At 39.6% G+C, this 22052-nt stretch overlaps 2 protein-coding genes and 1 pseudogene across 3 annotated transcripts in view; 2 read left to right on the top strand and 1 right to left on the bottom strand.

The window, feature by feature from the left end:
• The window catches only part of CHLSN (cholesin), a 196280-nt gene that overhangs the window by 139984 nt on the left and 34244 nt on the right, over positions 1–22052 (bottom strand). The gene's annotated exons all lie outside the window — the stretch shown is intronic.
• Positions 8390–13874, top strand: LOC141994376 (uncharacterized; annotated as a pseudogene).
• Positions 16618–21513, top strand: GPER1 (G protein-coupled estrogen receptor 1). The gene is made up of 2 exons (XM_074965234.1): positions 16618–17436; positions 18833–21513. Exon 2 carries the CDS (start codon positions 19272–19274, stop codon positions 20346–20348), a length of 1077 nt encoding a protein of 358 aa, XP_074821335.1. The 5' UTR covers positions 16618–17436; positions 18833–19271; the 3' UTR covers positions 20349–21513.

Here is a 22052-nt window from a genome sequence, read left to right as displayed (position 1 = left end):
CAGCACTGGGGCTCGGGGCACGTGGGGGCGTGTGCTCCAGATTCCAGCGTGGGAGAGGGAACAGAAGGGATGGAGCCTTGGGCAGAGCTGGAGGGGCCAGAGGCTAGCCTCCCCCAAGGGCGTGTTCACCCATTGCCCATGAGCTTTTCAGAAGCTTTATGGAATGCCTCTTTAAAGAGATCTAGGCAGGGCAAGTCTTTCAACAGGAGATAAAGTTTTCTGCCTCCCTAAATTTGAAAAACTCTGAGGTGGTTTCTGAAGGGAGCTCTAGATGTGAACTGAAATATATCTGGAGTTCTTCCAGAAGGTCAAATGCTTTAGCAGTGCAAGGCTTCCTGCTCTCAAATGCAAGATTTAAGCTGAGAATTTTTTCAGATTTCTATGCTGGAAAAGTGATCTGTACTTTCAACAATGCACACTTAGTTGGGGCATTTAGCATTTTCTAAATTGGGGTCGGCAACCTTTCAGAAGTGGTGTGCTGAGTCTTCATTTATTCACTCTAACTTAAGGTTTTGCGTGCCAGTAATACATTTTAACATTTTTAGAAGCTCTCTTTCTAGAAGTCTAGAATATATAACTAAACTATTGTTGTATGTAAAGTAAATAAAGTTTTTAAAATGTTTAAGAAGCTTCATTTAAAATTAAATTAAAATGCAGAGCCCCCCAGACTGGTGGCCAGGACCCGGGCAGTGTGAGTGCCATTGAAAATCAGCTCGCATGCCATAGGTTGCCTACCCCTGTTCTAAATGGTTTGCACAGAAACTGGGGAGTTGCTGTAGCACTCTTCATTAACGAACCCTGCAGAGCTGAAAGTTCTTAGAGTGATACTAAACAGCATGGAACCAGCTGTTCCAGCATGTTCCACCTGGGCTAGGACTCATGGATGCTTTGGCATATGGAGACTCCTCTTGTAGTTCTGGTTCATGAAACAGAGGTACCTCCCTTTCCCACTACCAGAGTTATAGAACATGTTTTTGAAGCACCTTACAAATGTATCAACCAGCTGAAAAGGCTTTCTAAATGATTTACCAGTTAACAATATGTGCCAAACAGGTGACATGCACAGAATTTGGAAACACTGTAGAAAACAGAATCAAATGCCTTTTTCACGTAACTAGCATTGTCAGTATCAATTACTACAACATTTTCATAATCAATCTGGTATTCATTTACTGTTTTGACTACAGAGACTCTGAAATAGTTGAATGATTAATAGCATCTAAAAACACTGTATCTACCAAAAAAGTTAACATGCCCACTGCAATCAGGTTCTAATTAACTGATCTTGCCTCATCATCATCACAACATTCATCAAAGATAACAGCGATTTTCTTGCCTTTAAGCTTCAGTTTTAAGTTTTCCTTTTCTTTGGAGGTACACATCAGGTAAGTATGTCTCAGTCAGTTGTATCCTACCAGGAATGGCACCACCATTCCAGATCCTGCTGTCAAGAAATTCTCTCACAAGTGGGTGATCAGTCTTTGACAAAGGGATGTTGGCATCTGCTAGTATCTTCTCACCCATATTGTACAAATCTGAAGGTAAAAGTTAGGTAAATCTTGAGTGAGCACAAATGTTTACTATCCTGTAACATCTTTCATCTTGTATTAATACATGTATTCATATTATATTTAGTTCTGAACTTCTAGATTTTAATTTAGATTTATAGTGAACGATCATGATTACACACACACACACTCTAACTTTAATATTTAGTTATTTGGCTTATGCCTCTATATCCAAGGAGACTCGCACTCAATCACAAAAATGCATTATTAAATTACAATCAACTGTAAAACATCACGTGAAAGTGCAAAAGTTACAGAATACATTCTACACTATCATCATCAACAGAAAACTGACCATAGTGATTACTTAAAAAAAAAAAAAGTTTAAAAACAGAGCTATCTATTCAAGACCTCAGAGCAAGTGAAGAGACCCCATCACAATAGCTCTTCTAAGCTACTTATCTTATTTTTCTGTATTATAAGATTTTCTTATATTTCCACTCACCTCCACACATTCTTTCTCCACCTGTGTTTTGTTTTTCAATGTACTTGTAATGATTTTCTGATGTTTGTTTCCGCCTTCCTCTTGAGCCGCACCTTCCATCTGTTTGTGTTTTTTTGACGCAAAATGATCCACAATTACAGACCATTGGTCATGATTGAGAACAACATTGCAGGATGTGCCAAATAATTTGTCCCCATCCACATGCAGTTTTGTAGGAAATTCTCGAGCACGAGAAGATGGTGTAGCTGTTTTTGATGCATTATGTGAAGGCTGTTCACATTGTACAAAAGAGCAAATATCCCTTTTCCCTTTGGTAACTACATCAGGACATGGCTGGCTACTTTGGGAAGTGCTTGGTTCTGACTGTCCTGACATTTTATTGACTGCTTGATGAATGTTTTATTTGCTTTCAAAGTCTTTTTTTTTTTTAAATGGGTAATTAAAATAGATCCTGAGCTGTAATCTAACCCCACTATACCACTGTGGCATGGGACAAAAGCGAGGAAGCACACAGATTTTCCTATCTGAGGATTCCCTTACTGTTATTTACAATAAGTCTTGTTTACACCACTCTGGCAATGTAAAGGAGCCTTAAAACTTGTACATGTGTTTTGTGCTCCTGGGGGAATTGACTAAGAGCATGACTACACTGGAAACTTCAAAGCGCTCCCACAGCAGCACTCTGGAGTACGAGTGTGGTCGCGAGAGAGCTCACCCAGCGCTCCTGGTAATCCACCTCCAAGAGCTTTAAAGCGCTCAGACTTGCTGCGCTCAGGGGGGTGATTTTTCACACGCCTGAGCCAGCAAGTTAGAGCGCTATAAAATGTAAGGGTAGACAAGCCCTAAGAATGGGAACAATGCACTAACAATAGGAACATTAACAACTCTGCAGGCAGGCTACTACATTTTCTGCTCTGCCTGAGGTGACAGAGCCTGCATCATGCCTACTTCCAAACAACCCAAAGCCCACCACATTAGCCAGTTGAGAGGGAGTCGCTCTTGCTCATATGCATGCACACACACACACACCCCTGGCAGTGACTGACATCTCCCCATGTATGCATGCCCAAACCTCCCCCTCCCCCCCGCACGCTGATTTATGTCTCTGCTGGCTACTCTGGGTGCTTGAACAGACGTACCCAGGCTGCTAGGGAAGGGACGTGTGTCCCCCGCAGATTTCTTTGCTTCCTCATTTTTCTGCAGAGAAACAAAGAAATCTGCATGGGACATGAATTCTGCGTGCATACAGTGGTAAAGAATTCCCCCAGGAGTAATCTTTAAAAACACAGAACTGTTCAGAAAGCTCCAAGGAGGGACATTCTTTCCTGACCAGCAGATTACCATTGGAATTTTGAAATGCCAACAGTGATCCTGGGGAACCCAGACTATCCCTTGCTCCCCAGACTCATGAAGCTGTGCGACAACCACCTCACCAGGTCCAAGGAAAGATTCAACTACCAGCTCAGCAGGTGCAGAATGACAGTTGAATGTGATTTTGTTAGATTGAACGGACACTGGTGGTGTTTACTCACAAGATTAGATCTTAGTGAGAAAAATATCCCAGTGATAACAACTGCCTGCTTTGTCTTGCATAATACTTGTGAGGCAAAGGGGGAAAAGCTGCCACTGGGGTGGAGGGCAGAGGTGGAGCAGCTGTTTGCTAGGTTTGAACAGCCAGACACAAGTGCTATTAGAAGAGCTCAATGCAGAGCTATGCAGCTGAGGGAGGTCTTGAAAGAGCAATTTAACAGTCAGCCATAGTACTGTAGTGTGGTGGACTGGGCTCAGTGTGTGTGTGGGGGGAGCTGGGGAAGTGCGTCTTGTTGGGATGTGGGGTCAGGGTGCAGCTGGTTGGGGCTCAGTGGGGTGTAGGGGGGCTCCTGATGCAGGGAGTGAGGCTTGGTGCGGGGAGGAGGTTCCAGGTGCGTGGGTAGGGGGAAGGGGTCAATGTACGGGGAGTTGCGGCCCCTGTCCACCCAGCCCCTGTGCATCTGGAACCCCCTGCACCCACCCACCCCTGACCTGGAACACCATCCCCGCCCCTCCCCCCAAGCCTCATCCCCTCCCACAGTGCAGAGCTTCCTGCAGCCAGGGGAAGTTTCTGACCCAACCCTGGCTGCTCCATGCAGGGGAGGGGGATGGGGAGCACCATCCTCCCCCACCTGGGACTAATGTCCCTGGGCAACCAGGGCATCCCCAGATCTCTCTCCCCCAGTGATTTACCTCTCCCCCGGCTTCCCAACAGATGCATCTGAGCTGCTGAGCTGCCAGAGAGTAGTGAGTGAGTACTGATGCAGCTTCTTTTTGCTTCCCCACAGAAACCATTTTCTGCAAGAAAGCAAAGGAAATCTGCTGGGGTGGGGGAAGCGGGGGGTTTTCTGCTGCACTGCAGTTGCGCAGAATTTCCCCAGGAGTAATGCTAAAACCATTGCTGACTGGTGTGGGAAAGTTACCTACCGTGGGGGAAGAAATAAGACTGCCAGGTCTAGAAAACTTTGGGAGAGGATTGCAGGGTACGTCCACGAAAGTTTCTAAGGAGGATTCAAAGAACATCTCTGTGCACATAAAGTGCTCTGCCTCCCCAACTAACTCTACAACAGAAGGAAAAACAGATAACCCTACTTCTGTCTGTTGCGTCTTCTAGTACGAGTAAATTAATAAAAAGTCACTACATGTGTACTGTTACACTGGGGTCGGGCACCATCTCTATATTTAAATATTGTAATGAGAAATGCATTCACACGCTTACCCGAGGTTCAATCGCCTGCATCGTGCTCAGCGACCAGGACTGACTACACTGCAGTGGAGTCTTAAATAAATCCTTACTGGTGGCATAGCTGGACACCCCAGTTGCATGACCCCCATCCTCCTCCTCCTGTTCCTCCTTCTCCTGACAGTTCACAACAGCCTCCACGCAGGTGTGCACTGTGGGGTCTCTGCCAAGTATGGCATGCATCTCAGCTGTAAAAGCGGCTGGTCTGTGGCTTGGTACCAGATCAACAATTGGCCTTCCTGACCTTCTGGTATGCCTGCAGCAGTTCCTTTGCTTTCACATGGCATTGCTGCTGATCCCTGTCACACTCCTTTGCCTGCATCCTCCAGGCTATCTGCTCGTAGATTTCCACGTTTCCATGACTGCTCCGTAGGTGGGCTTGCAGAGTCTCTTCTTTTCTCAGGCCCAAGAGATCCAATACCCGCTGTCTACTTCAAGCAGGAGCACAACTGGATCATATAGCTGCCATGGTCAGTTGGGCAGCTGCACACAGGGCCAGAGCTGACAGGTGTGCTTGTCAAGCTGCACAATCAGGAAAAGGCATTTCAAAAATACAAAGGATTTATAAAGTGAGAGAGGGTGGCTTCCAGTCTCAGTGACCCCTGGGCAGTGGAGTTCACAATCGTAACCAGAGCAGTTAGCGTCAGGCATTGTGGGACAGTTGCTGGAGGATTGTTAAGATCAATATAGGCCATGTAGTGTCTATACTCTCACTGCATCAACCACAGTATGTTGACCATGGCTCAATGCCACCCAGGGAGAGGGTGCTACTGCGTAGCTGTAATGGAGCACTTACATCGGCAGGAGACAAATTATAGCATAGACACACGCACAACTAGGTTGACGCAAGGTGACTTACATCTACCTAACTTTGTAGTGTGGACAAGGTCTTTCATTCATATTCCTAAAGAGCTACCATACCGGGATAGCAGCGTTTACAGAAAAAAAACATCCTATTTGAAGGTCCAAAATTTGACCTACTTTGACCCCTTCCTTCACTCATGGGTTTTCTTCAGTATGTTCAAGGGAAGAAGGATTGGGGAAACTAGTATTTCGTGGCCAGTGGGGTCGTTCCCTGGCAGAGAGAAAGGGAATGAAAGCAGCAAGAAAGAGACAGGGACAAAGGCAGCAAGTCACGCAGGTCCTATGCTGCAGCATACTGACTGGCATGCAGTTAACAGTTGAGAGAAGTTGCACCTGACTGCACGTCAACAAAAGGCAGTTGTTGCAGAGCCAAGGGAGTAGCACTGCACCATCTGATTTTGTAAGGAACAATTTCTGGATTTTCTCTATCTGGGTTTTTTAATGCTTTACAGTCTCCCATGAGAAAACAGAAGTCATCACTGTTAACTCATGAACTTTGTTCTCCAGCTGCACAGGAAATGGAAGTTAAACTTTGTTACCAAAATTGTGCTGACACAATCCAAGACTGTCCTCTTCTTTCTTTTGAGCAGGGAGTAGTACTGAAATTCACACGAACCCTGAACTTGTCATCTCCACCACTCAAAATAAAGTTTGTAAGATCTAATTCGAGGACACCCAGCCTGATCAGTGTTGTTTAAAAGAAATGTTTTCAGGAAGTCCAAAATTTGGAAGGGAAGGATGTATGACTCTAATACACTCAGGGAGTGTACTTTCCCCCGCCTACAGTTTCATTGTCCTCTGTATGTCCTTCTCCATCCCCCACTAGGACCAAGATCTTAGGTAAAAATGCCAAATGCAGTTAAGTGAGTTAGGAGCCTAAGTTCCACTGAAAATCACTTTTTAAAAGGGGACTTAGGTTTCTAAGTCATTTCAGAGCTTTTGATAATGTTACCCAAGATCTTTTGTCCACCAGCCTCTTCCTGTAGCTTGTGCTGTGGAGTTGAAAACTTGGAGCATGCAAGATGATGTGATATAGATGTCCTCTTTGCCCAGCAGGCTCTTCTCCCACTGCCTATTCATCTGTACCACAGAGGTCTTCTGTTTGCAGAAACTATTTCTGCAGTGGTACTCTTCCTAGTCATACAGTGAGAACTCCCAACAGCAAAACAGTCTAGGAGAGAACAAGTACTGCTTTTTAAGGGAACAAACACCACTAAAGAATCAATCATTTCTATGTCATAAGATTATAATACACACACACAAATCAAAATCACATACACCTTTTGGAATAGAAATAATATTAAAACTCAGACTAATTGGGGAGTGATTAGAAGTATGAGAAATGTGAGGGGGTGGGGGAAGAAAAGAAAAAAGATGAGAGTCACAGAATTAGGAGGATTTGCTTTATCTATAAAGAACATTAATAAAAATCTACCTCCGTAATATATGTAAGTTACGGTTATAATTTTCTATGGGGGGGGTCCTGTCAATTAAAAAATGCCTTCATATTAAGAGTTTACATCACCAGATCCCTTTGTGTAAAAAAGTCTTATGTACAGTTGGAGGTACGTTATTCTCGTCATTAACGTGGGCTCTATGGAACCTTCAGATAAGGGAAAAAAACCAGTGTGCTGTCATATCAGTTTCTGATTCATTGTCTACAGACGCTGCTTGAACAGATCAGCTTTACATACAATTGAATGAAGTGAAGAAACTTACATTAAAACTATGACTTAGTGCAAAATTAAAATGCTTGTACGCCAAGAAAGTGGAAGAAAAAAGCTCAGAAAATAGCATGCTATATTTTTAAACTATAGATATGCTAAACCATTTTTCAATGCTAGCACCACACTTGATCAGTAGAAGTTTGAAACTTGTAATTTGCTAATTACAAACAATTAAAATATTTGAGTTTATTATCTACAGCAAGGAGCTGTTTCAAAATTATATATTCATCCTTTGTAACTAAATTACCTACCCAATGAGAAACAAGTCCATATTTTCCAAAGCAGCTGACTTACCAGTACAAAGTGCATAGAAACTACCTTTTTGACAGTGAATAAATCATGCTTTTAGGTGGTCTATAAAATTTATACACATATTTATTGTGTTCAGTTTCTCTTGAACAAACAACTATTTTCCTACACAGTCTCCTATTTGCTTAAAAGAAAAAAAAAACATTTGCATGGTAGCAGAATTATTAGAACAACATGAGATAGACCCATTAAAGTTAACAGCATGTCAGCATTATCTCTAAAAACCCCTATCTTCAGGAATTTATAACAACTGTAAAACACATGCTCCTGTCTGAAACTTGACAAATAAGAGCATAATGTATCTGTGAATGTAATCTAAAATTTAAGGGAAATAAATTAAATTTTGCCAGTCTTTAGAGCATAACAAGGTCTAGGCCTCTGTAGTATTTAAAATAAAATGACCATATTATTAATGGATGACAATCTAATACTACAAAAAGACATTTCTTTCTGAGTAGTTCTCAAACAGTAATTCCCCATAATTTTAAATGGCCTCTTCAGCATGGACTGCAATTATGAAAAAAGCAAATCATAACAGAAGAAATCTAAAACTTAAAAATAAAGGAAATTATATGTTTTTTTCCTCCATGTTTTGTGTATCTTTGCATCTCCCAGCACACAGCCTGAGTACAACAGACTGTGCTCCAAGGCAGTCAGCAGGGGCCAAGAGACATGGAATCTTCATCTTGACCACAGCACTGTAATGAAGCCACTTGTGACTACACCTCTAGTCTACAGGCTGCAGTTGCCTTGCATATGGTATGCATCACCTTTTGGCAAGATGGTGAGGGAGAGTGGCTCCATACAGCAACAGATCCAACATCTTCTCTAGCACCCTACAGATCCCCGGTCTAAGGCATACGGGCCTGTAGGGTCACTGAATCCTTCCCATCCTCTGCACAGCAGAACTGCACGAGTTTCACATCCTCAAAGACTAACAGGGAGGAAGGAAAGTAAAGGGGACAGGAGAGCATAGATAAGAGTAGAGCAGTCAGGATTTGTCTTGCTACAAATATGAAACTACATAAGCTACCTGGAAATTACTAACATGAAATTGGTAATGTTTATAAAATATTAAAAGGTGACTACCTTATATTGAAAAAATAGGTTTGAAGAAAAAGAGCTCAGGAATATGTGGCTATAAATAATCTAAAAACATGTGAATGAAGGACCATTTAAACTGTATTTTTAAAGATGTGTTTTACTTTCATTTTAGGTTGCCATTTCAATCTTCATAAAAAAGGAAACAGCTTTACACAGAAGGATGATTTCTCACAACATGACATGGATAAGATATCCAAGCCGGAGCTTTGACCCATCCATCGAAATAGAAGACCTCATAGTTTCTCAAAATGTCATATCAAGAATTATGCATTGCTACATTGCCTTCTTTGTACCAACAGGTTTAACAGCCGGCATATTTATCCTGACCATCTTCATAAAGAACTATTTGCGGCATAGTGTCTTGGAAAAATTAGACATATTTCTTTTTTATTTCACCATCAGCAATATTGTAATGATATTTTTTTCATTTACTGTCATAACTAGACCTGACTATTTAATGGCAACCCACTTAGGGTGTGGAGCGCTGTCGTTTTTTTTCAATGTGAGTTATTTCAATTCTCAGTATCTTCTGATTTTGATGCTTCTTGCTTTTTTACTCAACAGATTCCCACCAAGGACTGTTTTGATGACCAAAGCAACTCAAAGTCCAATGTTATGTGTTGGATTTGTATTAACATGTGCCTTCTGCATATCACTGGTAGTGGTGGCATTGCTAGGCACAGATAACTACCACAAAGAAACAGACTGCCAGTTAGATCCATTATTCGCATGGCCTGAATATGAGATTATTAAATTCAGCTTTGGGTTTGGAATTCCATTGTTTTTCCAGATACTCTGTTTTATTCTATTTTTTGTTAAAGCAGCACAACCAGAAGCTCCAACCCTAAGAGAGAATATTCAAACTTACCTGGCTGTGCTGACTATAACCATAACAATGTTTGTATGCCGTCTGTTTTACAACATCATGATTCTCTCCAGGACCACATTAAAGATACACAAAAGCATTGGAACTCCCAAGAATGAGCTAATGATGAATATTGCAGAGATAGTCTTGTTTAGTGAGAACTGCATTAGTTTGATATTCATACTTTGTCTTCATAAACCATGCCAGGCTGGAATACTGAAAATCCTAATGAATCTCACAAAAGTCTGCAGAAAAGATACTACCAACAATCGTCCTGAAATACCAGTAACAGAGATACGTGGTGAAAATGGGTCTCACTGACTTCCCTCCTCCCACAAAGTATTGAAACTTTTTCACTTGTTTTATCAAGAACTGTCCATCTGTTTTGGCCTAAGACTAGACCTACCTTACAAATATCTGAAGACAAATGTTGTTTGGGACCTACCGTCAAGGTTTTTAAAATGAAAAGAACTGGTTTATGTTGGAATTTCTCTAAACCAAAACAAAAAGTCTAACGTATGCCAGAACAGCATGCTTTCTTGATGACTTCAATGCACAAGCACGGAACTAAACAAAAGCACAGCAAAAGCATCTTTACCAAAGACAAAATCAGGAGGAAAAGACATTCCGGTTTCACAATGGTATTTCCATGCAACTGGAATTTAGTGTACTAGAGACTGACAATATTTATCTATTACACAAATAATGGCTAATTCGAAGGGCCATAGCAGTAAAATATGGCCCAAGAGTGAAAAATGTCTTGAAATTGTGATATTGGCAGAACTGCGATATATTGTACAGTATTCCATAATTTAAAAAAATACTGTGTGAACCTGAGAACATTTTCTCCCCTCCCTCTTGGAACCCGTCAGGGGATTTTTTGCCTTCATTCCCCTTGTGGACATAGCAGTCTTTTCACACAGAGGAGGAGAGCTCCAAATTGTCTATTTATCCATGTGACAGCCTTTGGAGAAGTGGACAAGTTAAAGTGTCTCAAATACAAGGCACCTTTGGACCGAAGGGAAGACTTCAGGACCCTCATGAGTTACAGAATTAGGACAGAGAAACAGGATAGCAAATTAAGGGCTTGTATAGGAATGCAGGATTTTTATTGATGACTTCAATGCACAAGCACAGAAATGCTCAGGTGCTATAACTCAGCATTAAGGATCAGGATAATTAGTGATGAGTTTTGTGGGCAGATGGATCCATTTAGCTCCATCCAGATTATAAAGGAGGTGAGAGTGTCTCTTTGAGCAAGAGGGAAATAAAGACCTAGGGTAGTGAAGGCCCTGGAGGTGAAGCCTCTAGGAAGAGTGAATCTTAGGATAAGGTGTTTAAAAAAACAAAACAATTATAAATAAAGATAGACCCCAAGAAGGGGAGAGTTTGGACTCTAATGCGGGTTCTGTGTACTCTGCTGAGAACAGGGTAGGGACTAGCATTTGGTCCTAGAGGTGGGATACCCTAATACCCACTGCACAAAGAGGGAAAATGGAAGAAATTCTGATATGGGTGGTAGAACAGCAACTACACTATCAGGCAGTTCAGAAAGCCCCCTTGCAGCATCAGCACAGGCTGAAGTCCAATAACTACCAGTTTCAGATGCAAATGAGGCTTACCTGGTTTCTTCTGAGTGGGGAGTTACTGCAGTTCAGTGGGACAAAGAGTCATGAACTATACATTTAATCTCCCTTGCCCCCTTTTTTGACGCGGCAGTGCAAGCTTCATACAAGGCTTTGGACAGGCATGCGGCCATAGGTTACAAGACTATAAGGACTTATTTTGGACTGACTGGGAGGTCTCATAGGAGACTTACCAGCAGAGGTTTTGAAGTGAGCTCTTTCTGTCAGGGGTGCAACCCCATACCTTTGCTCAGTATTTGATGGCTTGGGAACTCACCGGCTCAGGCGTAATACCCAGATGGTCAGGGAACAGTTGGATTTTATAACAGTGGAGCAGTGCTTGCAAAGTCTGCCTGAGAGGGTGAAGGCTTGTGTGGACAGCTGGTGTCAGTGCACCCTGGTACAGGCACACAAAGAGGACTAACTGGAAGTTAAGCCACTAGAGATAACCACAGCCCTGTCCTAAAAATAAAGGAGGACATCCAGCTGGACAGATGGTAGAACTTCCACACAGAAGAACAAGGGAGGAACCAAAAAGGATGCTTGCCCAGAATCCAGTAAAGATCCAACACCTTTGACCTACTGTCCATTTCCAGGGTGGCCAACTTGCACATATAAAGAAGTCCTGCTGTTTCTGGAGCGTGACTACATGGAGATATGTGGTCCCACTAAAGCCACAAGGAGCGGGCTTCTGACAGGAACACAGTGCCAATACAACTAGAAGGGGGACAGAACAAGACCTAAGAGATTTGGGAGTGACCAAACATAAGTTAGGAGGTCTTTGTCAAGAGTGAGATACTACACTTGTGTTAGCATGCGACTCCTGGACAGAGTCCATGACTTTTGTTTCCCTATTTGGGAGTCATATGAATTGACTCTGTCTCCCTTATTACCATGGCCTTCTTGTCAGGAGGGGAGACTAAAGCATTTCCCCGGAATCCAGGGCACATACTGGGCCCTTGCTAATGGTCATGACAAGGAAAACACCATAGGCAGTGAGGCGACTGGGTTCAGTGGCAGCAACATGAGACTGGGAATTGGGTCCTGCATGGGTTGAACAGGAGAAAATGAAGGTGAGCCCAGGGAGGGGCTGGAAGGTATGTAATAGGGTGGTGGACTAAAACCCCTTATTGGAATATATACGTCATCCTAGGATCAGGTGCTCAACGCTTCCATTAAGATTCAGGGTAATCACTGCTGGGACATGATAGCAGGAAGGTCCATTTAGTTCCAAACAGGATATAAGGGGGTGGGAGTGTCTCTTTGGACTAGAAAGAACTGGGACACAATTGGTCCTGTAGGAACAGCCAAGGGAGGGAAAGAAACTTCAGCTAAGGTTTATATGGTTATGTTTTTTAAAGTTATCACTAACAGGTACGGGATAAAGGCTAAACCTATTTACCAAAACGGTAGTGTGCACTTTCCTTCCCTTACCAGCAACAGCTCTGTTAGCCACCCTTTCTCCTGCCAGACTCGCCTAATTTGCTGAGAAATAGTCCACATTTATTTCTGGCCATATCACCAAAAATTAACCAATGGCATTAATTTAAAAAAGCCAAGAGTGGATACTACGTGAAATATGTACATATGCTCCTAGGCACCCAGTTAGCTCTGGAAAAAGCCTTTGTCTTTCATTGTAATGCAAGAGATATAGGCTGCTGATTGCTGGGGTGTTTGGGTGTGAATTTTAGTGCTGATGAAATACATTGGAATGGCAGCTCTAGAGGCTAAGGACTTGCCTTCACTGCAACATTTAGCTCAAATTAGTACATGCAAGTTACTCAACTCAAACTAGCCACTGGAGCTCCAGAGTGACTTAATTACAAGCACAAAATGATTGGATTAGCAGTTGCCTGATTCAAGATGCTGCATCCCCTATTACATTCCTAAAGTCAGCAGCACTGGAGCTTCAGACCACACCTATTGATGGAATAGCTAGATCAAAAGTACCACTTAATTTAGTTTAGAGATTTTTAAATCTGGGCATGAGTTGTGTTGGAGGCAAAACGTGAGTTACACTACAAGCTAACAAGGCAGCAAGGATGAGCCCTGAAGCCCTCTATATAGTCACAGAACATATACACCTCAGACACTAACAACAAAGATTTCCCCACAATGTCCTGCCAATAAGACTAAACCTGACCTGCAATGAAAGGATAGGTGAAAGGATAGGTTTTACCCTTGATTCCTTAGTTTTAGGCACTGATTGGCCAACAATGGGGCCAATTAATGCCAATTGTGTTGGTGGGTTTTATATGGACACATGTCCTCAGACCTGGGACATGTCTGAGAAATGAGACTGATGTATCCAGCAAAGGCTACCAGGCTCAATTGGGATTTCCAGAAAGCACTGCTGTTTCTTTGGATGGTGGATTGGGTTCGTTTTTTAATTTCTTATTCTATTTTTATACTGATTGCAATGTGAAATGGATGATTAGTTATGGAGTTCTAATGTTGTGTGTCTTTTTTCTTGAAGTTTAAAAATCTGAGATACTAAACCCAGTTTTTTGTAACACAATTTAACAAAAATAAAATTTTTACAAAAATAATTTACCAGTGATCCAGATGGTCTCCATTTGAGAACAGATTCAATTTTTTAAAATTGCTAATAAGAGAAATGTATTCACTTGCCAATAATTCTGGAAAAAGCTGATCCATAAAATACACACTATTAGAGGCTTTCAGTACTTCCAAGAGGCATGGAAAACAGCTACCCACTCCAGCTCAGATCAAGATCATTGTTAGTAACTGGGGGAAATTACCAGAGACTGCCTGGGGTTGGGGAAAGGGTGGGGAGTGAGTCCAAAGGGAAAGGATGTCACCTAAGGGTTTTGTTTTTTTTTTTTAAAAAGAAGGTAAAAGTAGTGTTTGTCAGGAGAAAGATGGGGGAGGGGGAAGATAATTTGGGGAAGAAGAGAACAATCTACATCCAAAAATAAACTATGTACTGAGCTTATGCATTTCAATTATATCAGAAAGATAAACATCCTACTTTATATTTTCTACAGATTTAACACTTTGTTAATTTCAGCAAAGTTATAGAACACTATTACTAATTCCAATTTTTCTGTATGCTGCTTTTATATTTACTTAACAGTTTTGCTCCTCTTTCCACTGGGTACAGCTTCCCTTCCATCTGGGAATGCTCCAGCCCCTGCTATCTCAGTCCTGTCCTCCAAGGCTCACCTACTGCACAGCTCCCAGTGCTGTCTCAGGGCTTGTCTTCACTATGGGGGTAGGTCGATCTAAGTTATGCTACTCCAGCTATGTGAATAACGTAGCTGGAGTCGACATAGCTTAGGTCGACTTACCCCAGTATCTTCATTGCGCTGTGTTGATGGGAGATGCTCTCCTGTCGACTTATCTTAATCTTCTTGGGGAGCTGGAGTACCAGGGTCTGCCATCAATTTAGCGGGTCTTCACTAGACCCACTAAATCAACCCCCATTGCATTGATTGCAGCAGCATCGATATCCCCGTAGTGGAGACCAGCCTTCACACTTCTCTTGGCAGATTCTAGCAGCCTTCACCTCATACATCCCTGAGAAGCTCTAGCAGGCTCCTCCGCAATCTGCAGCCAGCAGAAAAGGCTGCTTTGCTGGTTGCATGGAAGGTGGGTTGCACTGCTTGAAGTCCTCCTTGCCCTGCTCTCACTTAGGCTCCTACTTCAATTACAAGCCCCACTCTTTCTGCACCATAATGGCGGGGATAGAGGAGTGAGGCTGCTGTTGCCAAATTATGTGGGAGTGACGGCTGCTCTTATATATTTAATCTGTAAAACTATTACTAACACATAGGAATTGCAGTCACTAAATCCTGTATGTTAAAAATAAATAAAATTATTAAATACCATTACATACTTGACTGAAAAATCAAAACACTCAATTGTTATATAGTCACAAATAAGCCCCTTGAAAAAAAATCACAATTAAGCAACTACTTCTATTCTCAGTCTCACATATCCCTATACAGAGGTACCAGTAATTATCAAGTGCATTCTTAGCAACAATAAAGTTGATGACTTACGTCAGGAAGTACCGTAAACTCCAATAATGGCATGACTGTCATTTAACATGGGTTGTTAAGATACCCTTTACTATCGAATGTGTCTGGAATATCAGCAAAGCTAAGGAGATAGAAGGGGTACAATGTTCATCAGCCACAAAAATTTGTTTGAACCATTTTATATCCCTTTTTACCATGGCAAGGCTTAATGCTAAAATGCCACTGGATTAATCAATAACATTGATGTTATAGCTGGACAAACAAATCTACATTCAGATTTGAATATGTTTTCAACCTTTTTTTTTTTTTTTTTTTTGAGAAAAGTTCAGAGAAACTTCAGTGGAGCATAACCCCTTCAGACTACAAAAAATTTGTAATGAATATAGAACTCATAAAATTATAATAAAACAATGCTGTGTTTGACTTTTTTCTGTTTTATGAAAAAAAGCTACTTAATGGCGAGTTTCAAAAAAATATCTTGGCCATTTAAAAAAATGTTTGTTTTCTCCAAAATGCCAAAAGAATTAGTACTTTTTACAAAATTATGTATTTTAATATAAAGCCAACTGATGTTTAGAACTTGGAAAACAAACGTCTTAAACAAAACCTTTATTTTGGTGATGCTGTCCCCTCTATAACTGATCACAACACAGGAAGGCAGCATTTTTGCTACAACGGGGCTAAGAAATGCCCATCATCCACTTACCTTCTCTGTGCAAAGCCCTTTTACTCAAGTTTTACACAAGAAAACAAATCTCTTTCCTCTGTTACTTAAAATAAAATAAAATAAAATAAAATAAAAAATAAAATAAAATAGACACCAAAACAACTCAGGGAATTTTAACAATGTTTTGTAAACATGTAAAAAAGGCATCAGGCTGACTACTTCTATCCCAAGTTGAACCTGTAATCTGAACTTCTGAAAATCCTGAACACAAGGATACATGCTTAACAAGACCTTCTGCAGCCTACCTTAGGAGAGTAGCTACAGAATACTGTATAGAAGTGCAGCAATGAGAGGCATTTTACAATAAAAGTCATATCATAAATATAAAAACAGAAGTAAAACAAACAGCTCTGAACATTGTGCATATAAACTTTAGTTTTGTTCTTTCAAATGAGAAATAAGGGTTTAAAACATTTATCTGGTTTTAGAATGTTCTAAGACTTTCTTTCCAGTTATGATAGAACAATTCTGACAACCAGCAGGTAGCGTTTGTGCAACTGTCAGCTAAGCTCTCTTCCCCTGGAGAGGAAATGCAAAACTCCACCTGCCGTACTGGGGTTTGGAAGCAAGACTGATTCTCCAAATCAACTGCATCATTAAGCTTATTTCATATAGGTGGTTTTAAGCAGAACAACTAAGCAGAGTCAAGTTGAGGATACATGTGCATATGGAAAATGAAATGCAAAGGATTAACAGAGAAATAGGACTCTCAAAGAGGATCGGAAAATTTTAGTCAAGTTTTCAGCTCATTCATTAACTAGACTACTATTTTTCTGAAGTTCTAATACTTCTCTTTGGACTGTGAAAGTCTTTTAAACTCTTAGATAAACTGAACTATTGCTATAGATGCACAGTAAAATATGTTTCACTGCTACTCAAAATTAATATTTGAACTGGTGCTCAATGAGCATTTGAATTTACAGTTTTATCCACCCTCAAAAACAAGGGAAGGGTAAAATGAAAGCTATATTAAGCATCATAAAGATAGTTGATACATATGAGGGAAAAGATTAATGTCTAGTACTGGTAAAGAAAAGGAACCAGCAAAAATGGGGTTAATTCTAGCCTAAGGAAGCCTGTTCAACACCACTTCAAATGAACACAAATTAGAAGGACCCTGGGAATCTATAAAGCCATGTTTTATTACCAAGGATCTGCAGTAAGATCTGCATTTGCTGCAAAACAATGACAGTCATTTATTTAACAGAATATGCTTTTATATGGATTTTTTGTTACTGAATTGCTCAACAGGTGACATTCAGTGCAGCTTGGTATCACCTAAATAACATTAAAAGTTTTGACTGCTGGTATAGCTGAAATTAACATATCCACTAACAATGTATCTGAATATAAGCTAGCCTTATGGTGTTTGGAAGAAAATCAGATCCGAACAAATGACTGTGGATGGACACACAGGAATCAAAGGTAAATTCTAACACTTTACATAGCTACAAACAATGTAATCGTTGAAGGTATTGGTTTGGTTTTTGATGGATTTTTATGCATAGTTAGATTATCTTTACAGATCTACCTTTCTGAAACATTAATTTTTTAAAACATTAATTTTCCCTTCATTGCATCTGAAGCAGTTTATCACCTTATTCAAGAACAAAAATTGTTTCTATTATGAATATTTCAGAAAAAGGCAACAATTCAAATATATATGGCATGTTTAGATCTCTAATTGAAAAATCAGAATGACCTCTGATAAACAAAATTTCATAAAAATGCTTTTGTATGAACAAACACTTGCATTGCAATAATGCCTCAAAATATATTCTGCTAACTACTAGCAATAGCTGGAATGATTTTTAAGTCATTAAGTCAAAAAATAAATTTCATAATAGAAGATATTTTAATTCTGTCCAGTTCTAATAGCCTGATCTTTTTCTCTCCTGGGAATGTGCACCGCCAGTATTTTAAATTACTAAGATTTAAAAATAATAAAAAGATAAAGCATCTATTAATTTATGTATTTACCCAAGCATATCTTTGCATGTCTTTGACAGGTATACATTTTCATTTTTATAGTACAGAATAGAATGTAATCATCTTACTACTAAAAGGTTTATTATTTTTAAAACAAAATTAGATAAAATCAACTATAAAAATATTCAAATTGACCATTTTCTTGCCTTTTTTTTTAAACTTGGAAACTTTTGCCAAGATTTCAAGTTTACATATAAAATTAAATTTATATAAAGTTCTTATTTTTCACGCTTGTGTGTTGTTTTCAACTCCATTCCCATTATGGACGTTAATGCAGTATAATTTATTGCAAAGAAAATAAGGTTAAACATGAAGATGGTATAAATTAATACAAATTCACATTATCTTGAGTTTTTAAAAGATGTCTTTTCCTTCTGTCTCTTTCTCTGCAAGCAGAAGGTACCAAGGTACCATCTGTCTAGATTTTTTCTAACATTTTTGCAGCCAAAGCCTATGCTACTTAATAAGCTTGCTATTTGACTAGGAAAACAAGGAATATGATACATAGGAAAGTTCCTCTCTGCTACTCCAGAGATTCATGGGTCAGCTTCACTGATTTATCCCCCCCTCATATTTATCAATGTTAAGAGTTCCTGATTAGCACATGTCTGATCAGGTCGCTCCTAATAATCTCTCTCTCATGTACATTAAATGCTTTTTATTGCTGAACATTTGTTTATATGTATTCAAGCATCATGTTCCTAAACACACAATCACTTGTGTATGTAAGTGTAAACCCACAATCCATATACCATAGAATGCCCGAGCTTTAAAAAAGTTAAAATAAATCATCTAGGCATGAGTTTAATAATTTTTCATTTACTAATTGCAGGTCCAAGGATATTCAGTAATTGTTAAAAGGAACAAACAGACCTAAAATTCTGCCATTTTCCAATCTGCAACAAGGAACATTTGTGAAGAAACATTTGTGTACGTGCAATTCAACTACCATTAAGTTCAAAAAGGTCCTACATGATCTGAAACATTAATTTTCTCATTTGCCTTGTGCATGGCATCTTACAAATAGCAAATTTCTTAAACGGTTTACTTTTCTGTAACTGATAAATTTCAACTAATTTCAAGCCTACTTGGTTTGGCTTCCATTCCATTTCCAAACAGTTTAAACATTTTATACAAAAAAAAGTAAACCTCTTTCCAAATCCTTAAAATGCTTGTTGTAACCTCTGTGGAAATCCCAACAGTTTAACCATTTTGGCACTGAAAGTCAAAGCGTGAATACCGATGTAATCTTTCCAGCAGAGATCCAAACCATGGAATCTTACACAGGAGCAGTATCACCATTTATTTGTAACCGCACATCTTTTGAACTAAATGGATCACATTTATGCAATGAAAGCATGTCTTCTATCTTGGCTGATAAATCAGAAGAACACCAACAATACATTATTGGGCTTTTCTTATCATGCCTTTACACTATTTTCCTTTTCCCTATTGGCTTTGTGGGAAACATTCTGATTTTAGTTGTGAACATAAGTTTTCGGGAAAAGATGACTATTCCTGACCTGTACTTCATAAACCTTGCAGTAGCGGATTTGATTTTAGTTGCTGACTCCCTCATTGAGGTTTTTAATCTTGATGAAAAGTATTATGATATCACTATAATTTGCACTTTCATGTCTCTGTTCCTTCAGATCAACATGTATAGCAGCATTTTCTTTTTGACATGGATGAGTTTTGACAGATACATAGCACTTGCAAAAGTAATGAGGTCCAACATATTTCGTACTATGCAGCATGCTAGATTAAGCTGTGGCCTCATATGGATGGCATCTATCTCTGCAGCACTAGTGCCATTTACAGCTGTACATTTGCAGCACACTGGAGAGGTCTACTTTTGTTTTGCAGATGTAGAAGAAATCCAGTGGTTAGAAATAACCTTGGGGTTTATAATCCCCTTTGTGATCATCGGTCTTTGTTACTCATTAATTGTTCGAGTTCTTGTAAAAGCACACAAACACAGGAGTCTTCGACTACGGCGCCAAAAGGCTCTTCGAATGATTTTTGTAGTCGTCCTGGTTTTCTTTATCTGCTGGCTACCTGAAAATGTCTTCATTAGCGTTCAGCTTCTTCAAGAGAAAGGAAAGACTCTCTCTTCAGGCAACCAATCTTTTCGGCATGATTATCCCCTAACAGGACATATTGTAAACCTAGCAGCCTTTTCTAACAGTTGTTTGAACCCTCTGATTTACAGTTTTCTAGGTGAAACTTTTAGAGACAAATTACGGTTGTATGTTGAACAGAAAACTAAAATGACAACGTTCAGTCGTTTTTGTCATGCTGCCCTAAAGTCAGTCATTCCTGACAGTAATGAGCAATCAGAAGTTTAATTTAGTAGTGCTGTATAAAAACATAACTGAAAATTGCACAAATATAGAACAAAATGCCTGCTACTAACAGTAAGATATAGGTATGTAGAATGCCCTGCTGAGTATTTAAGGTTTATACTCTAAATATTTTTATGACAAGACTTTAATGTGGAAGAATACATTTTAGTCAGATTTATATTTAATCATCAACAGGATTACTAAAAGCTGACTAATAAGGGGCCTTTAGTTTGTATTATACATGTATGAATGATAATTTATCAGAAAACGTTATCAGACTAGGAAGAATAGAGATAACTCGATTATCAGAGAATAGCTACTTTGCTGTCGTATGCTGGGTGTTCCCATTTAAATAATGAAGCTGCCACAACAGTGGGAAAACTCATTACAACATATTGATGTGGAGATGCAGAAAAAAGTTATTGATTTACCATCCAAATATAGCCATTTGACAACTTTGCTAAGAACTACTGTGCTATACACAGGACTGTATATGCTTTCTGTTCTAACATACGTTTCAGGCACTGATTTTTTTGTTTGTCTTAATGTAATATAGAACTAGGATGAAGATTTTTTTCCTCGTTTGTAATGTTCACATCAACACTTCATCAAATCTGAAGTCACGCATATTATCCTCCTCATCTGTATTACCTTATCTCAGAGAATCCATCAAAACAAAATTCACTGCTTCATTTTATTTTTGAATATTGTCCATAGAAAAATCAGGGTCTTTTGTCACAAGCACAAACTACAGATTAAAGTGTCCTAATTAACGAAACTACTGCTATCTTCATTTTAATTTGTGTGTATACACACACACACACACAAACACATTTACATCAGTCACCACATTTAAATGAAAATTGAACCATTTTAATGTTGTAACAATATCGGTCTTGGTTGTAAGAATGGAATTTGTTGTTTTTTTAAAAAAATACTTGCCTTCTACAAAAAAACGACAGTGTAAGAAACTCTCATTAAAATGTTGGAAGCCTCATTATTTTTGGAATCACACAATTTCTGTAACTGAGAAAATGATGAGCCATCAGGTCTTTCTCCAAATCCACTGGCCTTTCTGGATCTTAGATACCTGCTGGCTTCTTTGTGGATTTTCTCCTTCACAGAAAAGTCATATCAAGAAGAAATAAAAGGAGGAGTTACGCAGTGGATTGGGGGGGGGTGGGGAGGAAGAGAGACACACGACTTTTCCAAATTCTGCGAGCCTGGAAACTAATAAGTGAGCTTTGAACTCAGATGCTCTGGCATATAGCATGTAACAGGTTACTGCAAAGCCTTCACACAAGGTGCTATCAAGTCTTAAAGATCACATTAAGACCACTAAAAAAACCCCATAAACATTAAATCAGAGCTGCACTGAAATATTACTTGTTATGTCTCTTGAAATGCACAGAAGACTACACATATATAATCTCGCTACGTGCAGGCAGTTACGCATGCAAATCTCTCCAAACTGAGATAAGAGCCCTTCATTCCTACTTCTCATGTATTCTACATCGGCATCGTTATGACATATGAACAAGTGTTTTAAAGATAATTTTAAAGAACATTTCTCATGAAATTACATTTCTTCTGAAATACCTGAGTTTCTTAATGGAAGCTGCAGTCACAAAGGACTTGACCTATAGGTGCCTAGGTACAACTTGGTGATGGGTGGATTAACAACACATTTAGCTAGACAGATATTCC

The sequence above is a fragment of the Natator depressus genome, chromosome 10 (assembly GCF_965152275.1).
Source record: "Natator depressus isolate rNatDep1 chromosome 10, rNatDep2.hap1, whole genome shotgun sequence".
Taxonomy (NCBI): Eukaryota; Metazoa; Chordata; order Testudines; family Cheloniidae; genus Natator; species Natator depressus.
The sequence above is the reverse complement of the archived record's forward strand: the minus strand, read 5'-3'. Positions and strand labels throughout refer to the sequence as shown.

What these genes read in the sequence shown, in the direction of transcription:
- GPER1 (XM_074965234.1), top strand. Translation starts at nt 19,272, where the DNA reads ATGGAATCTTACACAGGAGCAGTATCACCATTTATTTGTAACCGCACA.